This window comes from Scatophagus argus, chromosome 8 (genome assembly GCF_020382885.2).
Source record: "Scatophagus argus isolate fScaArg1 chromosome 8, fScaArg1.pri, whole genome shotgun sequence".
NCBI classification, from domain to species: Eukaryota; Metazoa; Chordata; class Actinopteri; family Scatophagidae; genus Scatophagus; species Scatophagus argus.
This window is the reverse complement of record NC_058500.1, coordinates 13,179,217-13,194,605: the sequence shown is the minus strand read 5'-3', so window position 1 is coordinate 13,194,605 and position 15,389 is coordinate 13,179,217. Positions and strand designations below refer to the sequence as shown.

The following is a 15,389-nucleotide window of genomic DNA, read 5'->3' as shown; positions in this document are numbered from 1 at the left end:
TTTTCACTGTGTCGTAGCTGCTCTGAAGTGGAAAACCACTCAAATTGCCAAGGAAAAGATGAATATTGCAATTACACAGGACAGGCTTCCCAGTCCCACCAGAGGCATCTCGTGTAAATTTTGCAGTAATTCGGTTGTGTCCTCAAATTCAAAACATCTAATATTTGTGTCTTTTTTTTTCAAAGGCATGGAAATGACTTTTTCTAACTTTGACATTTTAGTCAACACCTTCCCATTATTGTAAAGGTTTTTTGCTTGTTTGTTTTTTTTGCTCAAGTTTCCGATGGACAAAGGATGGAAAGGAGTTTGACCCAGGCAGTGACCCTGAGCTGAAGGTTTCTGAACAACCTGGTTCATCTGCATTCTACACACTCAGTAATACTATGGACACCCTAAAGCAGTACCAAGGCAAATATGTCTGCTATGCATCCAATGAGCTGGGGACAGCCGTGTCTAACGAGGCCATACTCCACACTGATGGTAAGAACGCGCTGACAACTAGTTAATCCTGAAGCAACCACTGACCAGTTACTGAGACATAAAATGAGTCAGTAAATTTTGACCTTTATATAACCCAATTCCGTTAAGCACAGTGAGTGTTTGCTGATTAATAATCATTTGATCGACAGAGCTCACCATTTGAAATAGCAACAAACTGATCAAACATTCTCTGATCTGTTTTCAAACAAGCTGCATTAGATCAGAGGAGCTTTAAGTCTTTCATAGATGTCAGTTGCAGCGTTCGCACTTCTGTGAATGGCTTCAAGGTCCAGATTAGAAGAGAGCTGTGTTGTTGTTGGTTTTATCAGCAATAACAGAGCGATTTACAAAGCTGCGAGCAGCACCCACATATAAACCATTTCCTTGCCCTGCTTTATACAGAGCACATTTGTTAGCAGATGGAGGCTCCCAGAATTGCCACCCCAAACATAATTACATGCAATAACATGATAATTAGCTTAAACTCAGGTACACACATTTGCGCACGCACAAACACACACACACGGGCCCCTGGGCAAAAGTAAAGAGCACCCCTGTGTATCCATCCACCTGTGTGACTGGCTCTCCTGGGCGACCTCCTTCCTTCAGTTTCCCTGACAACGGTTTCCCCAGAAACGCTCTTGAGTTGATGTCATGTGAAGCACTCATCAGTGGCTCCTGTGTGCGTGTGGGGCGGTGGTGATGGGAACAAGACAAAAGAAAACCTGGCAACTTCTATGAACACAGCTGTGCTCCTTTTTCCTCAGACTGGGATCTATAAATAATACTTCCTCTCCAACATGTTGTGTGTTCAAATTGACTTGTGTTGTGAATTGCCTCAGGAAATCTTGACATGACACAATAAATGTGTTTACAGGTGGTTGTGAACATGTTAGTATAGAGTCTAACAGGTGTGTATTTTTCTTCACTTGCCTCTCTTTAGCTCCCCCTTCCCAGCAGAAAGAAAAAAAAGGCAGCGTGAAGGCTGAAGAGGGAAACAGTATTGTTCTGAAGTGCAACCCCCCACAGAGCTCTTTGCAGCCTATCATTCACTGGATGGACTGGAGTGAGTACATTACCTTTCCATCTCTCCCTCCATTACATTCTTCCTGTCTCCTCAATAAATCTATCCATCCTTTTGTTATCCACTTTCATCACATTAGAGAGAGAGGTAGTTGTTTATTTATTTCTGAATTAATATTCTTTTCTTTTCTAATATCTTTTTTCTTTCTCAATGTACAGAATATCCTTCGATGCATTTATCTATTCCTAAATTTTTGTAGACTGAGTAGAGTCTATTTTTACCCTCCTCATCTTTTTTCTGTTTCTCTCATCTCCTATGGCTCCCTCTTAGATTTCATCTCATTGTCTTATTCTGTTGTTAAGCTGCTCTTTCTCTCTTCCTTGTTTCTCATTTTTATGATGCATCTATCCGTCATCATTTTCTCTCCGATCTCTCTCTCTTATTTCTTGTCTCCCTCTCTCTCCCTAAAGGGCTACATCATATCCTGCTAAGTGAACGAGTGGTGGTGGGAAAGGATGGCAACCTGTATTTTGCCCATGTGACACCTGAAGACAGCAGGGATGACTACACCTGCAATGTCCAGTACCTGGCAACACGCACCATTCTGGCTAAGGAACCCATCACTCTTACTGTCAATCCCTGTGAGTTTTCCTGTGGATCAACTAATATAAAGTGATCTGAATGGAACTGAGTTCCAGAAATGCATCTTTAGTATTTTAATGCTTTTATTCAGATTTTAAAGGTCCAGTGAGTAGGATTTAATGGCATCTCTTGGAGTGGTTGCAGACCGATGAACTGAACACCCTTCCTCTCACCATCCGCTGTGATGGCAGCTGAAAATGCAAAAAAACATGACTTAATTTATTCACCTGTACCTCTTGTGATATCTAGAAAAGCAAATAGCTTTGAGTTTTACATATCTGCCTCAAATTAAAATTTTGACCTGATGATGGTGCTATATCAAAATGTAGAGAAAGTTATCACAATTTGAACATTAATGTCTACTAAATTTTATGACCCCCAATTCAATGGTTGAGAAACATTTCTCTCAGAACTACAAATATCAACCCCAAGATGGCACTAGGTGAAATTAGAGCATGTCAGAGGATCACCAGAATTTTTCTGGACTGGTCTGGCAGCCAAAGATGTACACATGTACCACATTTCATGCCAATTCATCCTAAAGTTTTTGAACCAAAGCTTTGGATGAACCAACATTAACACGTGCATTTTGTTTTAGCCTGAACAAATTGGCAGTAACAGCTCTTAAAAATCAGTCTTCTTTTCCTCATTTAAGTTAAATCTGTGACAGGAAAATACTGTATAGGGCAGTATATCAAATTGGCACATGAGTGTGATGAATAGTCAGCATGACAATTTATGGAGCACCACTGAGGCTCACAGTTAAACCAAAGTCAACTCTCCCCCATGTGGTGGCATGTTGTGCTGACCTGAGCAGTACCGTATCTGGTAGATGGTCCCAGAGCCGACAGGAGGCCATTCACCTCCTCAGTCCAGTGGTAATGAGATGCAGCTCACACTGAGATGTGACTGCCAGCATCTGTGGCCCAACTAGAGGTCAGAAAGATGAACGCATGTTAACATAAGACCTCTCTGTATGTGTGTGTGTTGAGAAAATCTGTACGATGTTGCGTTGTTAGAAAGTCTTCTCCACAGGATTCCACACCCTGCATCTGTGTGTGTATGTGTGTGTGTGTGCAGTATGTGTGTGTCACAGTCTCCAAAGTGGCTGCTGTGTCAGCAGACTAGCGATTTGAAAAGTATCCATACATATGTATGAATCTTTCTCTCTGTCTTATTTGTGTTTCCACCTCTCTTTCTCCAGCTAACTCCGTCCTGCGGAACAGGAGGCCCCACATGCTGATACCTACTTCAAGCCACAGCACTTACCATGCCCTCAGGGGCCAAACCATTGAGCTCGAGTGCATCGTCCAAGGCCTGTGAGTGTCTATGTGTGCATATGTGTGTGTTGCTGCCCCCATCAATCATAAAACTTCAGCCACTCCTTTTAATCAATCTTACCTGCCTCTCATCAATCTCTCGCCCCTCCTCCTAACTCTACACTCTCCTCATTCCATTATCTTTTGTCTTTTGCTGTGTCCTGCCGACTCTGCATCTTCTTGCCTTCTCATTTTCGTGCATTTCTTCTCTTTTTATCCTGCATGTCTCTTTATCTCTACCTGTCTTCTTCATTTTATGTATGACTTTTAAACAACATTCTGTTTCTTCTCTCTTTGCTCCACGTATTTCTTCCTGCCATCCTCATTCTTCCTATTTCTGCTACACTTCTTCCTCCCCTCTCTCCTCCTCTTCAGTCCAACTCCCAAAGTGTCATGGGTGAGGAAAGACGGTGAACTGTCTGAATCCCGAATCACTAAGGATATGTTCGACCGCCGCCTGCGCTTCAGTAATATCTCCGAGAGTGACGGGGGCGAGTACCAGTGTATAGCTGAAAACTCTCAAGGGAAAGCCACACACACTTACACTGTGACTGTGGAAGGTATGTCGTATGTATGCTACTGTAACTTGCATGTGAAATAAGGATGACATGAGCATCACCAAAAAACAAAGTATAAAATCATGATCTGTCACCTGGTTCAAAAATTATTTTGGATAGCAATTTTAGTCCCCATGACCTAACTTATTGAGGTACAAGTTGACATAAATGGGTCAATGGTCAACTGAGTAGTTTCCTCTTTTTTTTTTTTTTTAAGTTACTTTATTAATCCCAAGCTGGGAAATTACTTTGCATTTAACCCATCACTGATTGAAACACACACACATGCAACATGCAGTGAAACACACAGGAGCAGTGGGCTGCATCAAGCGCCCGGGGAGCATATTGGGGGTTAAGTGCCTTGCTTAAGGGCACATCAGCCGGCTAATGGGGGGTGGGGACATTATCACTCCACCACACTCAAATTTTTCCTGCCCGTCCGGTGGGGGAATCGAACCAGCGACCTTCCGATCACAAGCCGCTTCGCCAAACTCTAGGCAACAGCTGCCCCCAGATGCACAGAAGAAGACATTTTACAACTGTCACAAGCTGAGTAGTGCTCTCTGACTAGTAAACAGACCTTGACCTTGAAAATTGATGGCATGTCCTTTTAACCGACCAGTTTAGCAATCTCTTGCTTCATTCTTTGACATCTTCTAAGGTGTGACCTTTCAAACTCAACCCATCAGTCTCAGTGGGAGTGGGAACTGTCTTGTGTAAAGGCTTGATGATTTATGTACAACTTAGGAACATAATGTTTTGCTTGTGTTGTATGTAATTAATATAATAATTCTGTCCCTTATAGCGTCTCCCTATTGGACCAATGAGCCAGTCAGTCAGTTATATGCTCCAGGTGAGACTGTCAAACTAGACTGCCAGGCAGATGGCATCCCTACTCCTACCATCAGATGGACCATGAATGGGATCCCACTCTCAGGTCAGTGCACAGACCCATCTGCAAGTTCAATGTTCAAACAATGTCCACGTGTTGACCATATATATATTTTTTTTTTGCAGGAACCGATAAGGAACCCAGACGTACTCTAACACCAAGTGGATCTCTAATCCTAAAGGATGTCAACTTTGGAGACACTGCCATCTACCAGTGCCAGGCCTCCAACAAGCATGGAGCCATCCTCACCAACGCCAACGTCTATGTCATTGGTGAATGGTTGCTTCGTACATGTTACTGTTTGAACAGAGTTTTGTGTGTGTGTGTGTGTATCTCATTTCTCTTGTGTGTGTTTCAGAGCTGCCTCCCCAGATCCTTACTGAGGATGGGAATACATACACATTTGTAGAGGGCCAAAAGGCTTTACTGGAGTGTGAAACTTTTGGCTCTCCCAAACCTAAAGTCATATGGTGAGGCACTTAAGCACCTTATTCTATTCCGTTGTGTTCTGTTATATTGCATTGTATGGTATTGTGTATTTTAGGGTGTTGTCTTGCAGATTTTCATATTAGCAAATTTCACAGATGTGATATTTTTGTGGAGGTGGCTCTTCATATGCATAAATTAACAACCAAATGCTGTTATATCTGGGCTGTGACTGTGAATTTTGTCAGCGTGGCAGGTATCCAGCCCGTTTCCTTCTTTCTGGTGAAACAGACAAAGTGACAAGTGAGCTGGTGAATTTATCAGCACCTGCAGTAGCTAAAAAGATTTCTTTGCTGGCCAAATTTCCCATGTGTGTTTCTGTGTCTTTCCAGGGAGAGCGACAGCTCCTCCTCCCTTCTGGCAGATCCCAGAGTTAACCTGCTCACCACTGGGGGGCTTGAGATCTCTAATGTCACCCATGATGATGTGGGCATCTACACCTGCTCTGCACAGAACAGCAACTTGTCTGTCAGTGCCGATCTAGAAGTGCTCAGTAAGTCAGACACTGTGTCCCTTAGCAGCTGATCTTCTTTGCACCTCTTGCAGCTTGTTTCAGCTTTGCATGTCACGTTGCTTTCTCCTCCAGACAGGACAGTGATCCTGTCACCCCCACAGGCTCTGAAGGTTCAGCCTGGAAACACAGCAATCTTCACTTGTCAGTCCCTCGTTGATCCCAAACTCGGCCCTCCACAGATTCAGTGGAGAAAGAACGACCAGAAGCTCTTTGAGTCCCACAGTGACGAAAAGTAAGACTAAGTCTACTACATTAGAGAACCAATGATTATGTGAATAATGTTATAAATTACTAACAGAAAGGTTATACTGTCTTGGTTATTTGTCTGTTTAGTTGTTTAATGCTGAATCTCTAAGCCTAACCAGGAACAATGTCTGTAAATTAGCTTCAGATAAGCATCCTTGTTCAGTATAACACATCTTCTTTTCCCCATGTAATAATGCGTATCTGTGTTATCCCAACAAAACAAACCTAAATAAAGAATGTTTGGTGACAAAAATAAGAGTAAGGGTGATGATGATGACGAGATAGAGGCAAACTTGATAAAGGGAGGTGGTCACAATTAAAAGAAGTGAGATGAGGATAACAATGACGATCACATTTCCTCAGATACACATTTGAAGGACCAGACCTGATAATAGCTAATGTGGGACCAGATGATGAGGGCGTGTACACCTGTCAGGTCATCACTAAGCTGGACATGGCTGAATCCAGCAGCACCCTCACTTTATGTGGTAAGATCACTGATCATATATTGTATGATCAAAGACCAAGCTCAGACTGAGCATAAAGGCCTGGATGATATATGCCAAAATGTTCAGTCATTTTCACACCAGGTGGCTGTGGTACTGAAATCATTGTTGTCCCCTTCAGATCGTCCAGACCCTCCTGCCCTCCTCCAGATCACTGATGCTAAACGTCGTGCCGTTACTCTCGCCTGGGCTCCTGGAGATGACCACAACAGCCCTGTGCTAGGTTTAGTACAAACATACACGCACATCCGTACACGGCTGTGTGATTCTTCCTCTTTTTCTTCTGTTCAGTGCTAAGAGAGTAGTTATATTTTTGTGTTTGAAGACATTGTATACTTTATCTGGACACGAATGTAAGCATGAAACTTTTCATCTTGTCTAATGCTCAGGGCAACAAACCCATATCATTTATCTGCCTCTGGTAAAATGAAAGACTTAACTGTTTTCATTACTTGGACAGGATTATTATTTGATCTGCTGCATCAGACTTTTGTAAAGCTCAAAGTATGTATTTCAGTTTTTATTGCTTCCTTATTGTTTGCATCCCCTATTTCCTCTCCCCTCTTTGACTCTCTCTTTCTGTCTCTGCAGAGTATGTGGTTGAGTTTGAGGATCAAGGTTCGAAGGAAAGAGGTTGGGAAGAGCTGAAGAGAGTGGGAGGAAACAAAAAGCGTGCAAACCTCTCTCTCTGGCCATACATGTCCTACCGTTTCCGGGTCATTGCTATCAATGATGTAGGCAAGAGTGACCCCAGCAAGCCATCTGACATCCACAACACACCTGCTGAAGGTCAGAACCAGTGTTTTGTAATCACAAGTTTTCTTTCTTAAATTGAACCTCAGCTGACATGACACTGAACCTCCTTCCAATTACAGCTCCAGACAATAACCCTGAAGATGTTAGGAGTGAGTCCACAGATCCAGACACTCTGGTCATCACCTGGGAGGTACATCTCCTACTTGAAAGTACAATTATCCGAAGAAGCATCTTAAAAGAAAAGGTTTGTGTTTTATTGGCTGCTGTTCCTGTGATTGCAGGAAATGGACAAACGTAATTTCAATGGACCTGACTTCAAGTACCGTGTGCTGTGGAGGCGAGTGGTGGGCAGTGGGCCTAACTGGCACACCAATTACACAACGGCACCGCCATTCACAGTCCACGACATTGGCAACTTTTCTGCCTTTGAGATTAAAGTTCAGACTGTCAATGAGAAAGGGGACGGACCCGAGCCAGACCCCATCATTGGCTATTCAGGCGAAGATGGTAAAAACAAAACAAAAAAATGGGCTCCCAAGCAGTTTTCTTATACTGGGAATATTTCTACTTGACATTCTTTCTCACCTACCACTCTCTCGTCTGTCATTGTCTCTCAGTTCCACTGGAGGCTCCAATGGATGTGGGTGTCGTGCTAATGAACAGCACTACCATCAGAGTGACCTGGGCAGCAGTAGAGAAAGAGACGGTCAGAGGACACCTGCTGGGATACAAGGTACTGATCCTGTATATCCTCTGATGTTTGGCCTAACATATTCAGCCCCTATCCTCATAAATAATACATGCACTGGGTTTAGAGCAGAGGCAGCCACATCTTAGCTTGGCAAGGGCTTCACAGTTCTCTTTAGTTTCAAGGTTGTGAAGAATATAGAGCCTTTTTTATTTTAGATGATCTCACCTTGAAAATGTATCACAATCTCATTGAACTGCTTCTCTCTCTCTCTGGCATCTTTGATGCATGCTCCATCCAACACCCAAACTATATTCTGTATCCTTTTCTACCCGCTTTTAGAAAACCGTGTTTAAATGCTGCTATAAGAGAATGTCTCTTAAAGTGCAAATGCATCACTCAGTGTAGTCATGATATGGATTTAATTAAGTATATGATATGGGATCCAGATCTATTTGACCAGAAAAGGCTCCCAGGGACACCACCGAGCACGGAGGGCCAGGGAGCAAGAGAGCACTGTGGTGGTTGAGACTGGGGCCAACGAGGAGAAGAAGGTGATCGGTGGTCTCCGACCCTTCTCCCACTACGCCCTGGCCGTCACCGTATTCAACAGCAAGGGAGAGGGACCCCCATCTGAGAGCCTGTCCTTCATGACTGATGAGGGAGGTGAGAGTGGGAAAGCGGAGGAAAAATGGGGGTGAAAGAGAGAAGGACAGCACGGCTGAAATGGGCGCAAGTAATAGATTAAGTGAGTGAAGAGCTTTAATTACATCAAGGAAGAGACAAAGATGGAGCAACATGGGAGGAGGCGAGTGGTGGTATGTGGGTTCCAACAAAGGAAATGACATATCCAGAGATTGACTGAGTCGAGGGCAGTGAAGTCGAATCAGGAATTGATGTTATTGAGCAGGCAGGTGTTTGGGGAATCTAGATGACAGCAGATCAACTAGTACAATAATGCTCTTTAAAACAAGTGCATTTTAATGAGGCCTGTTTGTGTTGCTGCTAGTTCCTGGTCCTCCTATGTCCCTAATGCTGGACAGCCCATCAGAGACCGAAATGACCCTCCGCTGGACGCCTCCTGACCAGCCCAATGGAATCCTCACCGGATATCTACTGCAGTACCAACAGAGTGAGAATTGTTTACGCTCTTATCCCACAAAACACACGAGACACATACATTTTTCTGTTTATTAAGTGTGTCTATGCTGTATCAAAGACAAAAGCATCAGTAGGGAGAATGATGCCACACAATAGATTTCCAGCTAAATCAATAACACTAGAAAAATGTCAAAAGCACAGGCTCTTAATGATGTTCATCAGTCAGTCACATGTCACCCAGAACAATGTGCCCCCAATAACATTGTGTTGAAGATCAAGTGGTGAATGGATGTTTTTTGACTCCTCTGTGGTCAGTTGTGGAGAGTGATGATAGCCCCATGCAGGTAGAGGCAATAGAGGACCCCATGCTCACTCACCACACCCTGAAGGGATTGGACCGTCATAGCCATTACCGCTTCTACCTGAGGGGCCGCACTGCTGCAGGGGATGGAGAGCCCATCAGGAGAGAGGGTGCCACCATGCTTGATGGAGGTACAAAGCTGATTTTTTTCACTGTCACAGCTCTGGCACATAGAGAACCCGGATCTTAGTAGATCAAGTGTTCGATTCCTTTGTCTGAATGTCTTGCAGTGCCTCCTGCCAACTTCAGCCTGTCCACGGGAGAAAAGTCAGTTAACATCAGCTGGTTGGCCAAGAAGAGACACAGGAATGTTAGCTTCCAAGTCCACTACACCAAAAAAAATGGTATGGTGTCTACAAAAAAAAAAAAAGAATAAGGAAAACCTTGTTGCATTCAACCTTTTACTTCATTACGGGAATAGTTTCAACATCCTAAATGATGGAAAGGAATTTAATGTTCTTGCAGGTGACCGCAAATCGAAAACAGCAGTGCTGAACTCTTCTCAGTCTTTCTACCAGCTCCAGGGCCTGACCCCAGGCTCTGATTATCATCTAAACTTCACCTACAACAACAGCACCTTCTGGGAGACTAACATCAAGACAGAGGGAACAGGTGCTGTGAGAATTCTGCAGCCTTCATTCATCCTCTTTCCTTTCATCTTCTCTGCTCTCTCTCCTCTGGGCTTCCCACTCCTAAATATAAAGCCTGATCCTACTGAGAGTGTCTTGCAGTTCTCTCCGCTGCCTAAGAAGTGCTTTCAAAGACTTACGTGAAAAGAGAGCTTGGTTAGCCATATGAAATGATCCATTACTTGTGTTTGTTTGGTGTATTGTGCTGTATTCTTTGGTTCCCGAGTGAAATGCTGCCTGTCAGCATACGTGAGGCTCTGTCTCTTTTGCTCTAGATTCTTCCCCCTCTTTCATCTCATTTCTCATTCCTTTTTTATTGTTTACAGTTCTCTTGTACTTTTACTCAGTTTCACATGACAAAAATACATATTCTCTCTCCTTTTCATCTCTCCCTTCTTTGCCCAAGGAGTGACGGAGATGCAGCCAAGCTTTGCAACACAGGGTTGGTTCATCGGTGTTGTGAGTGCCATTGTGTTGCTGCTGCTTATACTGCTCATCCTCTGCTTCATCAAGAGAAGTAAAGGGGGGAAGTATTCAGGCAAGTGCAATCTTTCGGGATCATTGTTAAGCAATCTTCAGAAGAGATGTTGAACTGTTAAATAGCTTTTTGTGAAGCCTGTGCTATATTCAGTCATACTTCTAAGCCTGGGTGCAAGAACGATACAATGGTAGCCTGCTGCTGAGTCACACTGTACACAAGCTTTGTGCGTAACGTTGGACGGTCTGGAGCCAAAAAGCTGTCTAATAATGAAAATGACACTGCAGTAGGAAGACGCCAAGCAGTTACAGGAATGCACCACAGTACACAAGACTGTTATTACTGGAAAGAACTGAAATAAAATTGCACTAAATTTTAATGTCTCCCCAAACAGCTCGCTGTATGATCTGTACAGTTATTGTCAAGTTTTCACTTGGTCAAGATTCTTCCTTGCTGCTTTTACATCAAACATGCTGTGAAATATACCTCTAAGCCTGTGCGTTCTTACTCTGATTGCAGGACCTCTGCCCTGAAAAGGAATGTGAAATAATAATCACAAACCACAAGAGAAAAGGCAACCTGCAGGCCAGCGCCTGACTGGTCAGACAAAAGCAGCAGCCTTTCACCCCTTTGTATATGAGAGAGAGACTAGTGGCTGGGTCCTTTAAACATATAGACTTAATTGTCTGTGCTAAAAGCAAAGACTAATTGAATAATAAATACAACCATTCTGAACAATTCATTATTCAAATTGCTCTGAATTTATTATTAGACTGAAATTTTACCAAATGTCAAACCATAAACCACATAAATAAACAGACTCTGTCTACAGGTCAGAAGATTTAGAAGACTCATTTGATCCACATACACAAACTTCTTTTTTTCACTTTGTGTTATCTTGCGGTGTGAAAGAATGTCATTATCAGTGTCTGAGACAGTGGCTTGGAGGGAAACATGGTTGAGATCCTCCTGATAATGAAATCCAATAATCTTCTTCTCAGTGAAAGATAAAGAAGAGGGTCCGATGGACTCAGAAGCGCGGCCTATGAAGGATGAGACTTTTGGAGAGTACAGGTTTGTATTCTGAATGCACATCGTCTCTTTGAGGACTACATTGTGTTTCTATAGATTCATTTAAATTCTGACTCCTAACACAGCCCTGACTCCCTCAGCACTGTCTCGCTTTCCTAACCCTTTCTGTTCCTTTTATTGTCCCTTTTCTCCCAAATGCCTGCTCCTGCTATGCAGATCTCTAGAAAGGTATGCTGTGCTTTGATTTGCTTTCCCAAAACCATTTATTTATTAGCCCCGGCCAATGCTTCTCTTTTTGAAATATCTGGTATAATCAGGGTGTAATACATTATGTAGAGCTGCAACTAATGATTAACTGTAGTCGATTTGATGTTGATTTCTCAGTTACTAATTTGTTAAAAAAAAGAAAGATCATTACAAAACAATGGAAACAGGCCATCACAAAATCATAAAAGGTGGTGTCAATTAAGGTCTTGTTTTATCCTACCAACAGCCCAAAACCCAATAATCTTCAATTTACTATAATATAATGCCAATTAAAGCAGCAATTTCTCAGATTTTAGAACCAGGAACTGAACCAGGAATTTTTTGTTTGTTTCAATTCTGTATTTTGTTTATACTTTTGGAGATTACAGGTTTGTCATCTGAATGCACATTATTTTGTTTGGTTTTAGTTCTCATATTTTAGTATATAGGCAGATTGAATTTGATTTCTTTCATGCCTTATGATAATAGTTACTGCTTTTGACCCATCCCGTGCTCTTGCATACTGTAGTGACCTTGAGGAGAAGCGCACGGCCAGCCAACCATCCCTTGGCGAGGACAGCAAACTGTGCAGCGAGGACAACTTGGACTTCAACGGCAGCAGTGCCATAACCACAGAGCTCAACATGGATGAGTCTCTGGCCAGCCAGTTCAGTCGTCCCAGCGTGGGCCCAGACAACTCTCTGCTCCACCCCACCACCGTCTCCCCAGCCAACAATGGCGTGCCCAACTCTGTCGCCATCCTTGATTAACCCCATCACATCCATCGGGGACCATCAGACCAAAACATGTCAACACATATGTGCCCATAAGCTCCTGTTCCTTACCGACTTTCAGATCTGTAGTTTAACGACTAATACACAATCAATATCTTGACTATTCAGATGCACCTGGCAGTCATCTGATCGACTGGACTGTTTTGACCAAAGGAGTGTCCAAAGTATTGGGCAGTGTGATAAGAAGTTGACTGACCTGAAGATGTCCTTTGACCCCTCTCTCCCTGCTCTATCTGTGTGGTTTACAACATATCTTAATGACTAACATTCATTTCTCTCCTTTTCTTCTTTATTGTTTCTCTCCGCAGACAACTCTATAGAAAGATCAAAACAGAATGTTATACAGGTAGACATATCAGAGGGATTGTAGGTGTGGTCCTATAGAGATGCAGAGTAGTACATTGAAGGAGGAGGATGATGATGATAATGGCAGAGCTCAGTGTGAGGAAACAGATGGCCCACTCTGCTGTAAAAAGTCTTGAATCTTAGATATTTATCATGCCTTATATTATTTCACACATCATTTTACATGTCTATTTTCATGTCTCAGATTCTACTTTCCAATGACATTTTTTTAAATTTTTTTTACAAATGTGTTTGAATATGAAACATCTTTTTCTTATCTTTTATTTATATCATCAGTTTTTCATATTGTTTTCTACACTATTTGCTAAAAAACTCATGACTTCTCTTTACTGACATATTTCATAGATAAGTGAAGCCAAGTTTCTTACTATAAATAACATTGGATGCATAAGGAGAGCTTGCTGTGAAAATGCTGAGTAGCATCTGGTGTATATAGCTGCATCTACATCTACCTATTTAGCCATAATACAGTATTATAGATATGTACATGCTCCTTATAAGTTCCTGTGCCTGCTGGGTCTGCATAGAGCACCAGACTGATGTCATTACTCTCTCGCCTTTCCACCAGAAGTGTAATGTCATTATTGGAAATGATATTGTAATTTTTTGTGTCGAGACCTACGTGTAGCTTTCTGTATCTGTCTTTGTCTCTTTCTACACTGTATTAAAAACACTGTTGTCTCTACTGAACAATCTTTTCATACCCGTCCATCTCATATGACACAAACCGTTCAAGGGGCAGTATTCATGTATATTTACAGATAGGAGAGTGAAGTCTTGTGGACAAATACTCTCAAGTTCTATTTTCAAACCCTCATCAATGTAAACTGACATTGCAGACAGGCGTGACGATTACCAGTCGGTGTATAATAAAGGCACGAAGCTGGCATTTGTCACATCAAACACAGAGAATGTATTCTTTTTAGAGCTGGACAGATGTTGTATTTACATACTGCTGATTAAAATAATTTGAGCTAGAAGCTACTGGAGAGATAAGAGTGGTTATGAGAAGACCTGGAAGGACAGTTTTTCCCCTACAGAATGTAAATACCACCATTACAGATTGTTTTGATGAACCCAACAATGTTTGATATAGAAATGTGAAAAAAATGTGCAGCTTTGAAACCACTTAATTTAAAAATGTTGCAAGTTGTCATTTTTCTTTTTTGTACTATTGCTATGGATTCAAACTTTCAGTTTTTGACTAATGATTGCAGTGAGATTTGGCTGTTTTAGCAAAAATAGTTCATAGTTGAGGAAAAAAAAAATAAAAAGGAAAAAAAATCACCATTGTTCTGTAGATGTTTGCAAACATTTCAAAATTTCAAACTCAAAAAATTGTACATTAGTGTCATTTAGTGATAGCAGTAGTTACATTACAGTGAGAGCTAAGATTGCATTCATGCCCACAACCATCCAACAATGCTTTGCAGCGCAGTGAATATCTGTGGAGTTTTTGTCTGATGCAGTTATGAGAGGCGGGGATGCAGCGAGACAGTTTGTGCATACCACAGGGAGTACCTATATGCAACACTGCTGCCTCAATTCTCTCTATTCAAATAAAAACTTGACACTGGCCAAACATCTCCTGACAGTCCCTGAGGTAAAATTTATTGGCTGTCAAAAAAGGCTAGTGGCACGGACAGAAGTGTGTGTAAGCTCCCTGTTGTTGGTTATTCAGACACACTCAGGACAAATAATGCTTTTAACAAAAAAAAAAAAAATCTATTTTCATACAGGAGCGACGAATGACACAAAATATGCCAATATTCTAACTTGACTATCTGCTGCTAAACATCTGTGTTTGTCAATGTTCGGGGCAAATGTTAGCTTTGAATGAGGAATGAGTGTACACACACAGATACTCACTCGACTGCCACTCACTCTTTGCTTTTCATGTGTCGAGGGGAAAGCTGAGGACACTGGCCTTTGCTTTTCCACTGCTAACCCCTTTTTATACTTAAAAGATAAAAACGTATTAAAAAAGCGAAATGGTTTGTTTAAAGGAGCTTCTTCAGAACTCAGAATCTAAACAACAATCCCTGAGTGGGAGGGCAGGGGGTTGAGAGAAAATAGAGGTGTGAAGAGGTGAGGTAGGAGGGGTAGGGAGCCATTGTCACTGCTGGAGTGTAGATGTGCCTCTTTTCCGTGTGTGGGGTGTGCAATTAGCACAATGGGACTGGTGGTATCTCTATGGGTGAATGACAGGAGTTGGGCAGACTTGTACCACATATGGGGCCAATATAATTGTAATTGCATTATGAATCTATCA

The 15,389-nt window shown here is 42.2% G+C and overlaps 1 protein-coding gene across 4 annotated transcripts in view; it reads left to right on the top strand.

The window, feature by feature from the left end:
* l1cama (L1 cell adhesion molecule, paralog a) overlaps positions 1 to 14,447 on the top strand; it is a 42,614-nt gene extending 28,167 nt beyond the window's left edge. For 3 of the 4 annotated variants that reach the window (XM_046395703.1, XM_046395705.1, XM_046395702.1), the window contains 25 exons: positions 278 to 480; positions 1,424 to 1,546; positions 1,975 to 2,145; positions 3,351 to 3,465; positions 3,841 to 4,025; positions 4,828 to 4,959; positions 5,040 to 5,186; positions 5,273 to 5,384; positions 5,733 to 5,893; positions 5,987 to 6,146; positions 6,524 to 6,648; positions 6,788 to 6,889; positions 7,258 to 7,455; positions 7,542 to 7,612; positions 7,704 to 7,929; positions 8,040 to 8,155; positions 8,560 to 8,776; positions 9,120 to 9,242; positions 9,527 to 9,703; positions 9,803 to 9,916; positions 10,038 to 10,184; positions 10,608 to 10,739; positions 11,681 to 11,753; positions 11,928 to 11,939; positions 12,487 to 14,447. In XM_046395703.1, coding sequence (XP_046251659.1) covers positions 278 to 480; positions 1,424 to 1,546; positions 1,975 to 2,145; positions 3,351 to 3,465; positions 3,841 to 4,025; positions 4,828 to 4,959; positions 5,040 to 5,186; positions 5,273 to 5,384; positions 5,733 to 5,893; positions 5,987 to 6,146; positions 6,524 to 6,648; positions 6,788 to 6,889; positions 7,258 to 7,455; positions 7,542 to 7,612; positions 7,704 to 7,929; positions 8,040 to 8,155; positions 8,560 to 8,776; positions 9,120 to 9,242; positions 9,527 to 9,703; positions 9,803 to 9,916; positions 10,038 to 10,184; positions 10,608 to 10,739; positions 11,681 to 11,753; positions 11,928 to 11,939; positions 12,487 to 12,727 — 3,583 coding nt within the window. In that variant the 3' untranslated portion in view covers positions 12,728 to 14,447. The remainder of the gene's footprint in view (positions 1 to 277; positions 481 to 1,423; positions 1,547 to 1,974; positions 2,146 to 3,350; positions 3,466 to 3,840; positions 4,026 to 4,827; positions 4,960 to 5,039; positions 5,187 to 5,272; positions 5,385 to 5,732; positions 5,894 to 5,986; positions 6,147 to 6,523; positions 6,649 to 6,787; positions 6,890 to 7,257; positions 7,456 to 7,541; positions 7,613 to 7,703; positions 7,930 to 8,039; positions 8,156 to 8,559; positions 8,777 to 9,119; positions 9,243 to 9,526; positions 9,704 to 9,802; positions 9,917 to 10,037; positions 10,185 to 10,607; positions 10,740 to 11,680; positions 11,754 to 11,927; positions 11,940 to 12,486) is intronic. The other variant, XM_046395704.1, reaches the window with a different exon arrangement.
* Positions 14,448 to 15,389: the final 942 nt, after the last annotated feature.